This window comes from Leptinotarsa decemlineata, unplaced genomic scaffold, assembly GCF_025532065.1.
Source record: "Leptinotarsa decemlineata unplaced genomic scaffold, Ldec_3_MD MMD2_tig00026354_RagTag_RagTag, whole genome shotgun sequence".
Taxonomy (NCBI): Eukaryota; Metazoa; Arthropoda; class Insecta; order Coleoptera; family Chrysomelidae; genus Leptinotarsa; species Leptinotarsa decemlineata.
The window spans coordinates 23,999,042-24,018,099 of NW_027412702.1; the positions used below are offsets into that span (position 1 = coordinate 23,999,042).

General features: G+C 31.9%; 1 protein-coding gene across 3 annotated transcripts; it reads right to left on the bottom strand.

Annotated features, from left to right (window-relative positions):
* Positions 1-749: 749 nt before the first annotated feature.
* Positions 750-18,356, bottom strand: Tao (Serine/threonine-protein kinase Tao). 3 transcript variants are annotated; one of them, XM_023161994.2, is made up of 16 exons: positions 17,920-18,356; positions 16,256-16,521; positions 15,161-15,376; positions 14,844-14,970; positions 13,559-13,771; positions 13,252-13,444; positions 12,662-12,796; positions 12,454-12,584; positions 9,654-9,824; positions 9,383-9,594; positions 9,030-9,303; positions 8,169-8,285; positions 7,873-8,109; positions 7,644-7,802; positions 7,465-7,583; positions 750-5,821 (listed from the first exon to the last, which is right to left on the bottom strand). In XM_023161994.2, exons 2-16 carry the CDS (start codon positions 16,486-16,488, stop codon positions 5,680-5,682), a joined length of 2,679 nt encoding a protein of 892 aa, XP_023017762.1. In that variant the 5' UTR covers positions 16,489-16,521; positions 17,920-18,356; the 3' UTR covers positions 750-5,679. The 3 variants fall into 3 exon arrangements, with proteins under 3 accessions (XP_023017762.1, XP_023017761.1, XP_074040349.1); XM_023161993.2 differs by having other exon boundaries at positions 9,654-9,827; XM_074184248.1 differs by lacking the exon at positions 17,920-18,356 and adding an exon at positions 17,849-17,867 and having other exon boundaries at positions 9,654-9,827.
* Positions 18,357-19,058: the final 702 nt, after the last annotated feature.

Consider the following 19,058-nt stretch of genomic DNA (forward strand, 5'->3'; position numbering starts at 1 on the left):
ATTGGTCATTGAAATTTTCAGTAAAAACAGAGCATTCAATTCATATCAGTCCAGATATATATACCTTTAAAAAAAGCTATAGCTTCATTGAATTGCATTACCCATTCCATTCAATGATTATGGTATAATGTGATTTCCTATCCTTTTCATAATTTCTACCGGATATTGGCACATGACACTTCATTCCAACAATGAGTCCGACTTTCAACTTATTGGGTGTTCCATGGTGCAGTTTTAGATCTTTTCCCATTCATGATCCATACAACTGAGCACTAAACTATCCAAGTCTACTTGACAAATTGAATAACATAACAACTCGACAGGCTATGTGAAAGCTATTTTTCTCAGAGTTTTTTTGACATTATCAAAGGCGAAGTGGTGGTCATGTTTTTACAAACGAATTTAGTAGTAAAAGTCTATCGCAGTGTTCACTTATTTAATATCAAATAACTAACTACCCTCTCATGTAACAAGTTGTGTTATTTTAGTTCTTAATTATTCATTTTTTCACGCTAACATAAAAAATACAGGATTTTCAACTCATATGATGCATAGGCCCGAGGTAGGTCAATGGTTCTAAATTGAAATGAGCCGTTTGGAGGGTAGGTTAGGACAAACAGTATGTTTGTTTCTAGAAATATTTCAACTCAAACTAGAGTTTCAAGGAAGACTTTTAGGAATACCAGACTGCAAAAGTCGATTCTTTTGATATTTCATTACTATAGTCAATGAAATAAATGAAATTCGAATGGAGCTGAAAACTATAATTCAAGTTAAAAAAACTATAATAAAAACTTTGACAGAAGAAGTTTTCAACAAATATTATTTACAATAAATCTACTATTTTTTAAATAATAAATACTGCTAATAAGTTTTAATGAAAAAGGTTTAAATCATTTTATACAATACATGAACATAATATAAGAAAAAAAAAATACAAATTTATACAATTTTAAAATATAGGCAACGACAACGATATATACAATAACAATATTTTGGCGACAGTCATCTATAATCTTACTTTAACTGGTTTAAAATATTCCGTTTCCATTCATTCATTAAGATAAAAGTGAAGATTTAATACCATGTCCAGATATTTCTTGCGTTTCAATTTGTGAACTACTGAATCACTAAATGATTCGACTATTGACAGAAATCTGAAGCAATTTTCATTGATTTTCATGTATTTCATGATAAATATATATTTATAATTTGTAGTCTTCAAAATTCAGGAGAATAATATTCACAAACTTGTGATGAGCTACCCAAAGTTTGTCAAGATTAACTTGCTAAAACTGCCACTACAAATCATTGAAGGTAACAGGCCGAATGATATTGAATTTGATGAAATAAGAAGTTACTATTAAAACACACTCCCATTCTACAGATAATTTAAGATTATTTGAGCTCAAGCAAAAATAAAAGTATTTTCATCACCTAGTAAAGAATTTTGATAGAAAATGTCAAAAAAGTTCAGGAGATATATTTTTTGGTGATAAAAATTCGATATTGTGGAAATATTTTAAATTGATAGAATGAAGAATCATGTTCAATTACACTCGGACGTTAAAACTGGCCGCCATCGTCACTATTTGAACAATTTAGAAAATGATTTGAATATTCGAATCCTGAATACGTGAATAGAGACCTTGTTATGATCATACTCAACACATTGTCACACCATACAAAATATTTTCATTAAAATTCACCTATCATCAGCTAATGACACTGAATATTATTGAGTTCATTTACCTAAGGCCCATGGTAATGTTGGCAATACTTAATGCATTTGAAAATCCTACAATTGTTATTGAAATATGCTTTCGTACTGGATGAGGAAGTCGCAAAGAATTTGGCAACATCACATTCATTCTTCACTTAGCGTCTATCAAAATTAACCAATTTCTGAAATGAATATATATTCAAAGGTCAATAAGTTTTTTCTCAAAAAATTTTCAACTTTTCTGGGTTCCTGAATTTTTTTCGACATTTTCCCTTGGAAGAATCATATATCCGACCGATGAATTTTAGCTTCAAATTATTGATCAGAGTAAATAAATGCGTGGGATACAAATGAAAAATTATATTCTCAGTATTTGGAAGTAATTCGTAAACATTTTTCATGTGGTTTAAAGTTTTTCCAAGGTTTTTATATGAATTCATATCATCATTACCTGAATAATTGAAGGTTATCAAGAAAACAAGTCCAAAACCATCGACTGTACGCTATCTAAAATATTGCAACAATTTTTTTTCCTAAAGAGACAGCCAGTATATTGACATTCAACATAATTGTCTGAATTGGTTTCAAGTAGCCACAAGTCTAGTTATCAAATCTAGATACATTGCTATATGTTTATATCGTACCAAATCAAATTCAAAGATTTCAGAACTGCAAAACAAATAATCCATTTTTTACCAGAAAAAAGGAAAATTTAAAGCACAACAGACGAAACATTTTCAACAATTGTTTCAAGACCAGAAACAATATGAAATATTTACAAAATTAAATCAAGCGTAGAGATCTTAAGACCACGGTTGAAATTTTGTGTGTAAAGACGAAAAAGGGCAATACTTTTGATTCCTTGGAAGGATCCCATTCTATACTTATGGAAAATGCCAGTTAAATTGTCTGAAACTCTATAAATTACTCTTAGAGCAAAAGTTATCATGGGCAGAATGTACTAGTTCTCAATTTTAGGTTATTATTTCATTAAAATTAAAAATTAGAAAATTAGAAAATTAATTTTGTACAGTTTCAGCTAATTTAACCAGGAAACATTGTCCATAATATTGCTACCACGATCTTTAGTAGTTTGCAAGAAAGTAATGTTATGCAGATGCCTATTTTTTTAAATATTCAGATCACTAAAGATGAATACGATGTTAATCGTTGTTAAAATCCGTCTCAACAGACCAAAATTGCCAAACTTTAAGATCTCTATCGATAAACTTAAATGTAAAGTTCGTTTTCTTTTCCTATTTACCACAATACACATTTTCAGCAATATTAATTTTTTATATAAGCGTATTACCAAAATTTTTGGTACAATTAGTCTTTTAATTTAGTAAATGTCTAATATAAACTATCTTATCTAAATTATTAAAATTATAGTTTAAAGTATTGAATAATGTTCACAAAATTCAAATGAACTTCCTAATCATTCACCTAAATGGAAACCAGTCTAAAATACTGTGTTAATCCTCAGGAAACAAAGTATGATACATCTTGACCAGGTGTATTGATTGAGGAATCAAAAATTTTCATTATTCAATTTCATTACTGAGATTTTAGATGCTACATTTTTCGAAAACCAAACTTCAGTACTTCTTAATTAAAAATTGAGCTGCAAAAAAGCAATTTCAAATCTCTAACAAACAAAGTTTTTTCAAGAAAGCCATGTTGAAGATAGAACCAAAGATTAGTCAAAACTAAATAAACGGCTGCAGAAAGTGAATATTAATGATCTGATTGGAAAAAAATTGTTTTTTTATAAAATGAAACATGTAAAGTTTTTAAATGGATTTCAATTTAAAATTTTGGCTTTGGTTAAAATAGTTTTTTTGAAATGTCATTGACGTTTTCTTCACCAGCACATCTTTGAGAATTGAATATTGAGCCTACTAAAATGTCATGAAAATAAACAATCAGCAAGTTGTTTTGCTAAATAACGAAAATTTGTCTTCAAAATCAATAACCCAATAAAAATGTTCATTCACTTGCATCATGACTTATTAATTCACCCTCTTGGAATATTCACGGGGTTAAATATATTTTCAATGCAAAAAGTCATGTTCCTGGTGGCTAACAGAATAGTAATCAAAAATTATATGAAACTAACTTAAAGAACACGGTCATTAAATGGAAGAGTTTATGTATAAAAAGGGGAATTTTTCAGTTACAATGGTAAAATTAACGAACTAGATGAATATGTACATTTTCCAAACCATCATTATTATAATCCCACTTAGTATATTACTGAATGGCAAATACCAAATTTCATTGAACCAAAAAAATAATCATGAACAGAATTTCACGAAAAAATATCACATAGTTCAGGCCCTTTTGCAAAAAAATGACTATTCAACATTTTTATCCAATTATAATTAATCTTGGGGAATATTTGAATTAATTCATGCCATAAATCGTTAGAGCTTGTTAAGGAACTCTTCTTTCAAAAATGAGACATGGTTTTGAAATGTTTTTTATTCATTAACGGGGCACTACCCATCAATATGCAATTCTTAGCACCTTCCAGAGACATTATCAAGTAGAATCTTCATTTTGGTTGCACCCGTAAAGTTTATTCTACCCCAAATCACAAAATTTGGACAATGAGAAACTTCTGCATCTTTTTCAAATTTTCAATTAGACATGGACTATGTGTTGTCAAACATTCCCTGATTCCTGTTAATCTAATATGGTAGAAATAATGTGACTCCAGCTGCCAATTTGCAAAAGACAAAATGAAAACTAAACATTAACTTCAAGACTGACGGTCACATCTCTATGGCGGCAAAAGTTGGCGTAACAATGTAGACATATATTCTTTGATCAAATAAACTGAAGTTTCTATTGATAAAATAAATTATTCAGTGTGTACCAATAGTTGAGAGACATAACACAAACCTACGGATGTAGAACAATTTTAACAAAATAACTTTTCATCATAACAAAAATAATCTCAACACATTAATTTTTAAGAATGCCAACTAGGTCAGCAAAAAATGTGTTGCAAAATATTTCAACACTTCAAATAAAAAAATTCAAGCAAGATTTACCTTATGCATTTCAACTGTTTTTTTATAAACTGATTCTTAAGAACAGTAGAACAATTCGTAGGAGTTACACCAAATGAAATCTGTCTAACAAATTTTTTTCCATTTTTAAATATCTCATACCACCATTCAGTTTGACCTCTTCTATAGAAAAGGAGACATAAACCGGCTTACATTCTAATATATCAGAGATATTTAAAAAAACAACAAATGAGTATTTATTCTCAATTGATTTCAATGAATATAAGACAGAACAACATAGGATTCTGGTTGAATTATCAATTGCCGGCAGCAAACTCATGAAAAACTCACCAAATAGGTGATATTTGTGTAAATTGTTGTCAGGAAAAAAAGTCCCCTAAAATTTTGAATTACTTCAAAGCAGTATTTATCCGAATGAAAAAAATGACTTCATCTTTGAACGAAATGTATGGAATGAATATATGGCAAATAAAAACATCTATAAAGATACTGAGTTTATATAGTAATTACACTTCAGTAAATCTATATACTGGCAAACCTCTTTACCTAACAATAACCTAAATGTAATTGACTAAATACTTACTGGTATGCTTGATACTTTTGATTTTGTCAATGTTTTGAGATAGAAGCTCATCTACGCAACTGTATTTGTCCTATTTATTCATTAATTTAGTACAAAAATAACAAACTAATCTACCAATTGCTAAACTGTCATAAATAAATAAAGTAGAAATAATAATAATTATCAAGGTACAAATTTGGTATCACTTCAGAATATTGATAATCAATCAACTCGAAACAATTTTTCCTAAACCGTTCAAATAACTGAATATATTTCAAATACTAAATAAGATTCAGAACTGTGTAAACTCATACTCAATGAAATTTGGTGTTCATCAATCAATAATATTGCATTTACTAAACCGAATTAGGCGGAAAACTCGTCGAACTATTGGAATGAGCCAGACTCAACATCGATCCTGAGAGACTCGTATCATCCTCATAGCTATCTCTCGACAGGTCGTTCATAGCCAGCGACATTTCAGCAATAGCTAATGCACTGCAATACAATAATATGCTTTTCAATCGTTACTTGATAAAAATCCATGATAAATATGTAGAGCAACACTTTATTGGCGAGATTTTCAATGATTTTCAAAACCTAAACATGTGTTTCACCATTCAATATCTTCTTCAGGCCTGGGAACAAACATATTGTCATAATGAATGGCTCAGAATTCGATGATTATCAAACACTTTCTGAATAGAGAAAATATTGAAAAAATATAATAGAACTGACCAATACTTGATGAAAATCCATTATAGTGTCTTCAAAAAACACTCTACAATATGAGATTTCCACATGGAAGGTTATAAAATCGCAATACGTGTTTTGCTATACAATATCATATTCGGGCGTCACAATACTGTTCATACAAATTCTGTGTCGTGTCGGTTGAGTTTTAAACCTTTCTCTTCAACATGCAATACGTCATAATCTTGATTGAACTAGTGCCCTTTTGTCCAAAGGTTTTGGTTTGGTTTTTTTATTAAAAAAACAATTCTATGCTTTTCTATTGGAAAAGTTCTTCCGGTTTGTCCGATATAAAATTTTGAACAAGTACCACAAGTCAACTTGTATATTCCCGATCTATCTGACACTGAAGTTTTATCTTTAATGTTCTTAATGAATTTACTCAAAGAATTATTTGTTCTGTAGGTTAAGTCCAATTCTTTGCCTTTTGAAAAAAGAGCTATATTATTAGTAGGCAAAAAATGTATAATCGTATATAAGTTATTTGTGGTCGCACATTTGACAATGTATACTATATTGTATCACTTATGCTTTGTAATCATGATTTATTCCATGTACAATAAAGTATATTATCATCATCATGAAGTTAGACTTTTTGGTAGCATAGATCTCTGGTATTGACATTACACAAACATTTTACAACCCTTTTTCGCAGTACTACAAAACAAGAGAGGATTGTGTTACAAACTGTTCAAAACCATATACCGTAACAAAGCTGGGGATCAGTTAATTGTTAGGGGGTTTCACAGTGCTGAAGCCTAATTGTTACGATACCATTTGCCTTGTACAACACCTAAATATCTTACTCTTAAGCTCACGATTCATGCATACAATTTTTCATAATCTCAGTTGAGGATTACATTCAAATTCTGAATCTTCTTAGAAGTAAAGAAACAATAAATAATTGTTTTGGGTGAAGCAGAGTTTTTTTTGTTAGGAATGACTGATTTCGTGAAAATATGAGTAAAAAAGATTTTTCACTTATCATCCCAACTTCAGGCCACTATTTATATATAGTAGCGATTCAAAATGAGAATGGCTTTTTCAACAGGTATGACTGTCTATAATGATTCCATGACTTGAAAAAACTGAAAAACAATGTAAGAACACACTTAAAAAACATCTCCTTAAAATGTATGTTTTCATACACAGGATTTTTCAAAAGGTTTGACTCTAGGCCCTGTTCTCTCAGTAGTATGTGCATGTTAATGCAAAATATACATACTGCCCATTATTTTGATGTTACTGATGTTCTAACAAATCACGTCAAATGTGTTCTGTGTTGAACATCTCCAAAACAAAATCCCCACTATAATTTAAATTATGGGACCAGCCTCTGTTTCATTGTGTCATATTACTATGAAAATTAGAAAACCATAGGGCTTTACCTGAATCCTAGCCTTATCGATTCCTCATCGAAACTTTCAAGCTCCCTTCCTTGTCTTTCATGGAGAATTCTTATCCTTTCGCCACGTTCCTCAACAAACCGTTGGTTTTCCGCAGTCATCTGTAGAGGACAATTATTCAAGGAAAAAATATTATAGAGGAAACAGAATGACTCAATCACCTTTTGTTCCAAAAGCGACTTCCTGACGGAAACACGTTCCTGAAGTTCATTCTTTTCACGGTCTCTCTGAGTTTGGGCGTGCATCTTGTTCTTACTTTGGTATGCTATTAGGATTTCCCATTCGTAGCGCAAACGCTCGTTCATCTGGTAACACTCGTTCTGAAAAAATTGTAATTGTTATTTCAAAGTAATGAGATGCTGAGAAATTTATTATACGACCAAACCTCACCTCTTGAGTCTCATCCAACTTTATGCACTGCTTCTGCAGCATTTCAGCTATGCTCTGCTCATACTGATCTCCCAACAGAGCCAATTTCCGCCTTTGTTCCTCCTTCAACTTTTTTATAACTGTTTTCTGACTTTCCTTCGGAGTGTTTAGGAGTATTTGAGCTTTCAGTGCCTTGTACTGCTTCGTCTGCACCTTGCATGTTTCTCTGAATTGCTTGCGTACCAACATTTCTTTTTGCTGAAATAATGAAAAACACATCATATGTTGAATGTTGGATTTTATTGTTTCAACCTTACTTTTAGTGATTTCGGTTGCTGCTTGAGTTCCAGAGCATGCTTCTTTCTCATTTCACGTTCAGTACGTTTCATGTACTCCGACTGGTTGGCCAATTCAGTATCATGTTGGTTTCTGACCTAAAGATGAAAAAAATAAAACCTGAAATTCCATACTGAAGGGAGGAAACAGAGAAACGTTCATGAAAAAATATTTTTAGCTGTGAAAGAGAAAGGCAGAAACAAAGAAGAAGAGAGAGGAAAGAGATAAAAAAGATTGAGGGGGATAAAAAAGAAGAGCGAGTGGATAAGAATAGTAGAGGATAATATCAAGGAACAGGGAAAGTTTAATAAGATTGAGGAGAAAGAGAAAGGTAAGATGGAGTACTATGACGAAGACGAATGCAGAAAGAAGGAGATATCACTTCAACAATAAAGGTTTCACTATCATCATCTTGCTGAAAGTTTTTCACACCATTTTATTGTTCATATTTGAAATTACAAACATTTTTTAAAACTAGTCTTGATTTTCATGATTTCAATTAAGACTAGTCTTAAAAATCTTCAAGACAATGGCAGAGACTGAAATTGAGACAAGGACTAGGATGTCTAAATCTGTCCTTTCTTTTTGAAACCTGTACATTTCGTGACGGTTCGAGATCTTCAACTTTGTATTACCCTCTTGTACCATGTTAAGCTAGACTATGGTTGATATTTTACTTTGTCAAAAATTTAGGAAGAGAGAGGATAATTTACAAATTCCCGAAAGACATCCGGTTTTCGCTTCTTGAGGTAATTTTTATAAGTATTCAGTATTAGCAGGTCACCTCTATATTCAACATGTTTCATGAAGTGAATAAATAAATAAAAAGCAATCATTCAAACCTGTTCTTCTCTCAGAGCATGAACAGCCTTCTGCTGGCGGTATTCCAATTCCTGGGTCTTCTCGTGATGTCTCAGCAACATAGAGTGTGCCTGTTCCAACTGATGTTGCCTCTTATTCAACTCTTGCCGCAACAAGTCTTGTTCCAGCTGATGATAAGAGAGAAGTTTTTTTCTTCGGAATTTACGAACTTCCAATTCCAGATATTCCTTCTGACAGCGGAGCAACCTCTGCTCTTCTTGAGCATCGACTAATTTCAAGTTGTCTTTGTGAGTTCTGAAAATGAATAACATTACAAAACACGCTAAACTATTGAATAAGTGATAAAATAATCTAAACAGAGGTGATTCCTTACTGTAAGGTCGCATCTTTTTGTCGTTTTGGCGTCGAATCATCTTGAGAAAGTTCCCTTTTCCACCTTTCCTTGCTCGCTTTATATTCTTTCTTTCTATGAGCGTCAAAAGCTTTTTTATCCATCTCCTGCCTACCGGTTATGTCTTTCATCAGTTTTTTCTCCGCAGCTAAATTCTGCTTCTGCTTGCGTTCCAATTCCTGTAGATGTTTCACCTGGAAACAACATAGCATACAAATTCTCAGATACTTTTAATTATCAGTGAGAAACAAACCTGTTGCCTTTCGAGTTCCTTGCTGAAATTCTGCAAAAGAACTTCGTACTCCTTGTCGAGTTGATTTTTGTGACTTTCCATCTCCATCTTGCATCTCTCTTCAAGCTTCAACAAGGCACTTTGATGCTCCCTGCGCATTCGTTTGTAGCCTGACATTTGTTCATGCATCTCCTCCTTGGCAAATTAATTCATAAGATAAGACTGTCTTGGTATAATAAAAAAATTAAACTAACTTCATTCCAGATAGTGTTCTAGATCTGAATCTTCAAAACATTTACAATAAATACATTGTCACGGAATAAACATTGAAAATATCAGAAAAAATATCTCCTCTTATTGGAAATTTTTACAAAGAGTACTCCTAAAATTTGAAAAAACTATATACCTATCTTGTTTTCATTTATTCACATTTGTACTCTATCATATTTATATTTGGGGAGCAGTAAGTAAATATATAATGAAATCTCTGAGAACCCTACAAAACAAAATCAAGGCATATATAAAATACCATATTTGAAACCAACATTATACTTGATATTAACTAAATTATTCATCAGGCTTAGATTCTCTCTATAAAATCAAAATTAGCTGTTACATTAATTTCTATTCTATTCTATACTAGAAAACAAATCTCTCCCAACTACCTATACCGTAGGTTCTAATAAATGACTGCCGGAAAACAACTACTTCCCCAGCTAATACCACCATAGATATTGAATTGTATCCAACAGATATTTATGCAAGATACCTCACCAAGGTCGCATATTTTTCTCGTTCATCCGGCATCAGGACAATGCTGAAATTATTCCAGTACATCACCTACAGATCAGTGCAAGAAAGATCTGACCTAAACAGCAAAGTGCCTGGGATTCGATTAATTTCAACGCGGCTCAACTGCATGTACGAATCCTTCGTCTAAGAGAAAGATTGTTAACTAGAACAGCTACATCTCGTGAACAAAGCCATAAGCGGGCAAGGCAGCCTAATTACAAGAAAAGCTAACATGGGATTCAGTAGTGGTAGATCTACCAGCACAAATCTGCTCATTTATCACCACTGTATAATAAATGCTTCGGCAAATAGACACCAGGTGGATTCTATTTACACAGATTTTTCAAAGGCATTTGACCAAGTAAACCACAATTAGTTGTTGCATAAACTAAAAGCTTTGGGTATTCAAGAAAACATTCTGAAATGGATTAAAAATGATCTACTCTGCAGAGTTCAATTTGTAAAATATGGTAACTCAGTATCTTCCTCAATCACAGTTTCATCAGGTGTACGACAGGGTTCTCATTTAGGGCCATTGCTTTTCAACCTATTTGTAAATGACTTGGAAGATGTTATTCTTTATAGTGAATTTCTTTTGTTTGCTGATGACCTGAAGACGTTCAAAGTTATTCATGACTCAACTGATACAGAATTATTACTGTATTATTATTACTGTACGATTTATCTAACTTTGTTCGCTGGAGTGATATAAATCTGCTGCAATTAAATATAGTCCAATGTCAAAAATTTACTTTTTTCCTGAACAAAAATCCCATTAACCGGTCTTATAAAATCAATCAGAACCGAAAACAACAAACACAATCAGAGAAAAAAAAACAGATTTTTTTAATAGAATGCAATTCCACAATTTGGTGCCCTTCTTATTATGTGGATAGTGATATGCTTGAAAGTGTTCAAAATAGGTTTTTAAAGTACTCTGCATATAAACTGGGATATCATATTGGTAAATATGACTATAAAATTATATTGGATATTCTTAACTTTAATACTCTGGCTCATAGATTAGAATCAAATCTTACACTAATTCATAAAATAATCAATGGTGGAAATTGTGGAACTTATAACTTTAAATTTGAATCTAAGGAGAACAAGAAATTCGGAAATCTTCAAAGTACCCTTTTGTCGCACCAACTATGGCCGGAATGAATCTGTAGGTAGAATTTTGAGACTCGCAAATACATACAATGTAGATTTAGAATATTTCAACTCTTCTTTGGAAACATTTAAAAACACTGAAAAGATTGTAATTCATTAACTTATTTTTACGATTTTTTTAAATTTCATTTTATATCTTTTTTCTTTGAACCCAGCATAGATTACTGTTAAATACATATGTGTGAACTTGTTAATTATTTTGTAAAAAATAGGCATTGCCGTAAATAAATAAATAGAAATATAATTCAATATCCAGCGTGGTATTAGCCGGAGAAGTAGTTGTTTTCCGGCAGGCATTTACCAGAACATAAAGTGTAGACAGTTGGGAGACATGAATATTTTGAGAGTTTATTTCGAAATAATTATTTTCTAGTTCGTATGTATCTCTCCTCGATACAGTCTTCAGACATAGTTAGTTATAAGAAAAAAAAAAACAACCAAATTATCAAAAATGAACTTGAATTTTATTGAACATGTCCAACGAATTATCTCGTAAGGTATCATTAGTTTCTTAGGAATAGCTGTTACTGGTGAAATTGAGAAATAATAGTTGACTAAAGTATTTTTTCAGATAGGCCAGTATCTTATTCAGAGACGCCAAGCTGAATAGTTGTAAAATATTGAATACAGTGTGAAATAGATCTCAATATTTATTATTTTATGTAATCCAACTTTGAGCTCAGAGAACTCGTGACTGGGTAAAAAATATATACTGTTATTGCCACTGTTTCTCGTTCACTACATAAATCTATGTAGGAAATTATGTTTCAAAATAAAACGGAGTTGTTATAATCAGCTCAAACACTTTTCAAACATTCTCATTAAAACGAAATCAACGAACTTATAATCTTACCTGCATGTGCTCTTTCTGCTGCTTGGTAACAATACTTGTAGTTCTGATAGTAGCAAAATTATTTGTTCCGTGATCAGATACTGCCGCTGCAGCTGGATGATTAATTGGTCTATGTCTCCTGTCATCCCCACCTAAAACAACAAAAATTCAATGTCACATCTAGAATAGAAAGCAATTTCAATAGTTCTATAAACAAGACGACGATTACCTGCTGGTAAACTATTAGTACTACTAGATTGACTACTGGCAGACACCCCTACGGAATGAACACTTTGTTCTGAGGTAACAGAGTTACTTTTCGAGCTATCAGCGCCTGTGTGCTCGTCTGGAGTATCATCAACATCTGAAATTAAACTTCAATGAAAACGAAATATTGATAGTTATTATTTAATGTTAAGGGATAGATCAGGGCATAAATGATTATTCATAGTGCAGTTTTGTTAAGTGCTCCTTTTAATAATGATTATAATAATTGTAATTTATCGAACAAAATTACAATTTTGCTCAACTGGGTTTTGCTTTAAACTAGTTGCCTTGTTGTGAAAGCTACAGTGAAAGACAGAGGAAGAATCTCACTTATCAACCGATGTCAAAGTTTGGCAACAGATATTCATGCATCAAGTCTTATGATCTCATAAATTGCACCTTCCTAAAGGAAGATGACATTATGTCATGCAAACTAAAATAACTGTCAATCCAATTTAGTTGTCGTGGCAGAATATCTTGCTTTTCAACTAGTAACTTTTTCAATGAATTCAATAAAATTCAAGTAATATTACCATCTCATTTTTGTCTTACCAATGGTGCTCTCGTTTTCAAAGTTTTCTACCATCAATATCTTTTTCATCTTCCTATAATTTAAATTATCCAGATCTCTAACTGCATCCTTGGTACGTTGTATCAAATCTATCAGAACATTAGGCGAACGACTCTTTGTCACAAACTGATGAGTCCGTAGTCTTGAAGAGTTTGGACGCTGTGCAGGTAGTTTCTAAAAAATTACATCGAATTATTTCATCCTAGGGACTGTGTTGAAATACCAGCCTCAACAGATGGTTCATTTGTCTGTCTTTCATGAAGATATAAAAAAAGTTCTTCAACTCACCTGTAAACAAGCTTCAACAAAATGTTTGAAGACATCCGTCCATTCTGGAGAAGACAAAGACGGTGAATCGTTTTGAGCAATATGGTAAAGAGCCGACATCGCATTCATATTGAAGTATGGTGGTTTTCTTTCGGCTAATTCGATACAAGTGATGCCCAATGACCAAACATCCACTTTCCCATCATACTGACCCTCATCCATTGCCAAAATGACCTAAGAAAAAATGTTTTGTTGGAAGTGGCATCTAATAGCACTTATATTTATATGATTTATAGTATACCCATTGAATATAATAGAGTAGAAATTTACATAATGCAACTAGCCTGAAACATTAATAGCAAAATAGAACAATATTCATTAAGAATCAGCAGATAAGAGTAACTCATTTATGAAGAAGTTAAATAATAAAGGTTCCCAGTGGGATCCTCGGGGAACCCTTGAGGAAACCTCTATTTCCTTGGACATATATTCACGGGCCTTAACAAATTGTTTGCAGTTGGATAAATAAATGTACAGACAATCTACGAGAATACCATTAGAATCTAATTGTTTCAAATTTCAGAATTGATTGATCCTGTCGAAAGCCTTGGTGAAGTCCATATATATGGAGCCCACTTCCAAATCTTTGCCAAGGCTCTTTTAGAGAAATCACTTCAAGGTAGTGTTGGAATATAAGTAAATTTATATTTATTGTGGATTTTTATACGTAAACAAGATGGCGCAACTGTAGTAGTTATAGTTACACCAGATTTGGCAACCATGTAGTAGAGTAGTAGTTATCTTCATGGCAATGTAAGTTGGTTTTGGTTACTTGTTAATGAAAAGTAACTAAGTGATCGTTAATTGCATCAAACTGTACCTCATTCTATCCTCTGAAACAACCTCTACATATTTATAATTTGTCAGATACAAAATATGTTTCACTTTATTTGCTGTTCATCGATTAGGAGGTTTTGAATGAAGCTGTTGAAAAATCATACAAACAGATTCATAGAGTTTTAGTATAGAGTTCTTAATACTAATTGGTCAATGGTTCTTTACCAAACATTTTTCCAGATTTGATTAGGGGTATGAGAAACCTTGTTTTCAAATTATTCAGAAAAGTGTCTGTCGAAACAGATAGATCGAAAAAGAATAAGAACAGAGGTCAGACAAAATTAAAACTACAATAATTCAAATGTCTTTTCGGTGGGAATTTTCTTCAATAGATAACATGAACTATTCCAATTTTTAATTTTAAAATTCTCTTTTATGCAGAATTTTAATAAAAATCAATATTTTTTACCTCTGGAGCCATCCAATAAGGAGTTCCAACAAATGAATTTGCAGGACACTTGATGGAAGCACTACCGAAATCAGCAAGTTTAACAGTGCCATTTTCTGTCAATAAAATGTTTCCTGCCTTGACATCGCTAAAATAATAAACATTATAATGCTTTTTTTTTAAAGCGAATCTTCGATATCAGAGCTAGGAGCAAGTTTGAATTTCGGCTATTAGAGTTTCCGAAAATTTCCAAAAATTCAAAATAACAATCTATGCACCAAAGAAGTGAATACTCTTTCCAAGCTCTGATAGTCTCGATAATGTTAAATTTATATTACCGATGAATTCTGCCTAGTTCATGTAAATAACTCAGCCCATGTACGACACCATCACAAATGGCAGCAATTTCTTCTTCTTTTAAAGGACGCTTATGAACTTCTATTATATCGGAGGCAGAACCCAGGCAGTATTCCATTACCAACCATGCTGTGCTGTCTCTCAAATAACATCCCTTGTATTCTATGGTGTTTGGATGGTTCAATTGTTTTAGAAATCTAAAATATATTTGCAACATATTAGAAAAAGGTTTTGAAAGTATTTTCTAAAATAATATATAACACAAATTATAGATACTCCAGAAGATTTGTATCACAAAAGTAAAAAATGGATGATAATAACTGATTGTTTTCCATCAATATTCTCAAATATATTTGAGTGGCGTACAAGGAGTGTCCAGGGAGTCAACCCATCTTAGATATCTTGAAAAAGATATTATCTTAGCTACAATAAAAAAAATTAACAATTTTTAACACATTTCACTGAATATCTATCAACAAAATAAATCATTTGAGTAGATAACTTACTATTTACAAAAATAAAATCTTCTTGAGATCTCACCAAAACAATGTCCCCCTCCCCCCCGAAACAGTTTTCAATTTTTGGGAACTAGAATAATATCTTTTCAGATCGATAATATCAGTGGTTGTTTTTGAAATATTCGCCAAAAACCAGAAAATTGTTCAAACATATGTTCACAGAATTTGCTTAAAATTTTGTGTAAACAATGGAATTAAGTGGTCAAAAATACTTGAAATGTTGACAGTGGTATACAGTGATTGTGCTCTGAATCAGAAAAATGTTTACAAGTGGTATAAGCTTTTCACAGAAGGTCGGGAAGATGTGAATGACGACGCTCGCCATGGATACCACCGCATATTAACAACTGATAAAAATGTTGAGGAAGTGAAAAAAATTGTTAAGGAGACTCATAGGAGCACTATGGCAGCCAAGTACGTTTCAAAACTGCTAATTTTTGACCAAAAAAAAAATTGTCACATGATTTGCTTGATAGGGTCATAATTGATGACGAATCATGGACCTGTCTATGAATATTAAATTGACCAAGAAAAAAACAAGTTAGTCTACCAAGTTACCTTATTTCTTTCACGATATCTTGCCACTTCTCCATGCTCTGCTTGCCCAGATAGGACATCTTCTTGATGGCCACGATTTCCCTGGATACCAGGCATCTGGCATAGTAGACTGCCCCGAAGCTACCATGGCCAATTTCACGTAAATCCTCAAAAATTTTCTCGGGGTCGACCTTAAAGAACAGATCGGCTATATCTGGATCTCTCAGGCTGCCTGGTCGGGGCACAGGCGCCATCACATCTATTAGAGCCGCTATGCTGACATCTCACTGGAATGTAGATAGATAGATATTTATTTTCTCCTTCATTGCCACTATTACATGTATTAGGTAAGTCAGAAATACATAAAATGAAGTGTAAATGTATAAGGTATATATACTAAACACATCTTCCATAGACATGGATTGTGAACGTCAACTAGGTTATAAACCAAGGTAATCAATCTTATGGAAATTACATAAAATATGAATTGTGTACAATTAAATAGCATACAACAGATACAATTTAGTATACTGGAGATAAAATCCATGTATATACTAATACACTGTGTACACCGATACACTATTTGTGTGTTAGTATACACAGATGTGAGTTATGTATAACTGAAAAACTCAATTAAGATACGGGTCCAGATAACATTACAATATACCAACTGACCTTACACAAAACTAGAGTGCAGGTAAACAATTATACCCACTAATTATGCTAACAAGGTTTATTTATTGGTTATGTACTACTATTTATAGTTTTTAAATAATTTTCAAATTCTTGTATATTGTAGAAGCAACCTTTGTTCATAATCTTTCTCAGTTCTTTTTTAAAGATTGTTACGAACGAACATTTGATATTGTGAGGAATCAAGTTGAAATAAGAACATCCTCTGTAGATTCCAGTTTTTTTAAAGAATGAGTGATTAACCCTGCCCTGTATTGAGATACTTGATTATATTTTAAATGGAAATCAAAATTGAAAATAAGTCAAATATTGTAATTGTTCTCCTTAACTAATTTTGAAAGGAATACAAGTCTGTAAAATCATTCAACTGATTTGTACCATCGATTCAATTGACTCTTCATTTTAGATTTGTATATTGACAATGACATAATATAGTTACACAATACAAAAATCGCATTATGTATTTTACTTGGCATCAGTATAACATGTACTTTTACATGTTTATGACTGTAAAACAAAATTCACATATAAGATTTACTGTACACAATTATTCTCAAGTTTGATTGAAAAAATATAGTAAAACCTGTAAAAATACCTACTAAAATGTTACGTTGATGCCAATGCTCGGTCTTTTACAGAGTGTAAAGGAATACAGCAGCAACTAATACTTTAATATGTACTGGCAATAAATTCAGCAGTTTGGATTGATGACTAAAATTATAAGGTATATAACTACTAAAAAAATAAAAAATTTCAAATTTGTATGTAACTAGGTCTATATGAAAAAAAGTTTCATTGTTACTTCTCAGTAAACAAAATCAAGAGTTTTGTTATGGAAAATTGCACAATACCATAAAACATTGTCATTTTATTATTTTCCACAGGAGCCAAATAGCTAATCAAAATCATAACAAGAAGTACCTGAATAAATTCTTCATGATTTGGGAATCACTGTATAAACTAATGAAGAATAATGATTGGTAAAAACTTACAAATTACGGGCTGTGAAAATAAAATGGCTGCCGATTTTCAATTCCCCAAAATTTACTTTTTGTCACACTTCGATGAGATGTGGTAGCTTTTTCATTGTTCATCCGTGCAATGTGCAGATCGATTCATTTATGAATTCACTAATTTCATGTAAACTACTTGTATCACTACACGATTTACACAAAATCGAATGTTAACCAAAAGATTCGCGATCTGTCACAAATTATATTCGCTAACCTCAAATTCGTCACTCTCAGTCGATAACAAATCTTTTGCACTCATTTGAAACAATACATGGAAAATATCATATACGAAAATATCATTGATACTAAAATTGCATATATGCACTAATAAAACAAAAAATCACACAAGTCCTATTCAAAAACTATAAATTACAAAACCCCACCCTGGTAATTTTGTTTTACTTTCATTTTTCATTTGAAGTAGGTAAAATAGATATCATTTTTTGAAGGTTCTACTGCTCGTCGTACCCTCTGTTAGTAATTATTCCAAACCTAAACACCCCACTTTCATTAAATTCTCGTAAGAGGGAGTCTTTACTGGAGACATGAGCCTGATCGGAGTAAAAAAGCCAAAGATGCATGGTATTTTATCTTTATAACTCCCGACAACGTGGAGGTCGCCATGACATCAACATTTTCAAAAAAAAATTCTGAAAATGTTCTAATCATTAAAGAACTATTTACCTGACTGGGGTCACTAACGACATAGAATGTATGAAACCTTATAAAAAAAGATTGAGAAAATAATTTTTTCCCATATATATACTCTCATGTACCCTGTTTGATACACCGGCTTTATTTTTCCGAGAGAGCTTAACAACTATATAGCAAGCAACGACTTTTTAAGAATATATATTTTTCATCAATTCTTCTATCTGGATAACTATGTTATTCTGGAATAAATTGTCCGAGACTGTTATTTCCAATGAATTAGGTAATAGAAAGCCTATCATATCATATCATAATTAAGAGTGCCTTAAGGCAATTAATAAACGTTTCCATCGTTTCTAATTGAAAGAAAATGCAGTTGAAAAATTCATATCAAAGAGCACATATATTTACCTCTATATATATAGTTATTAATTGTTTTCATTTGCAATATTGGTGTGCAGAAAAAC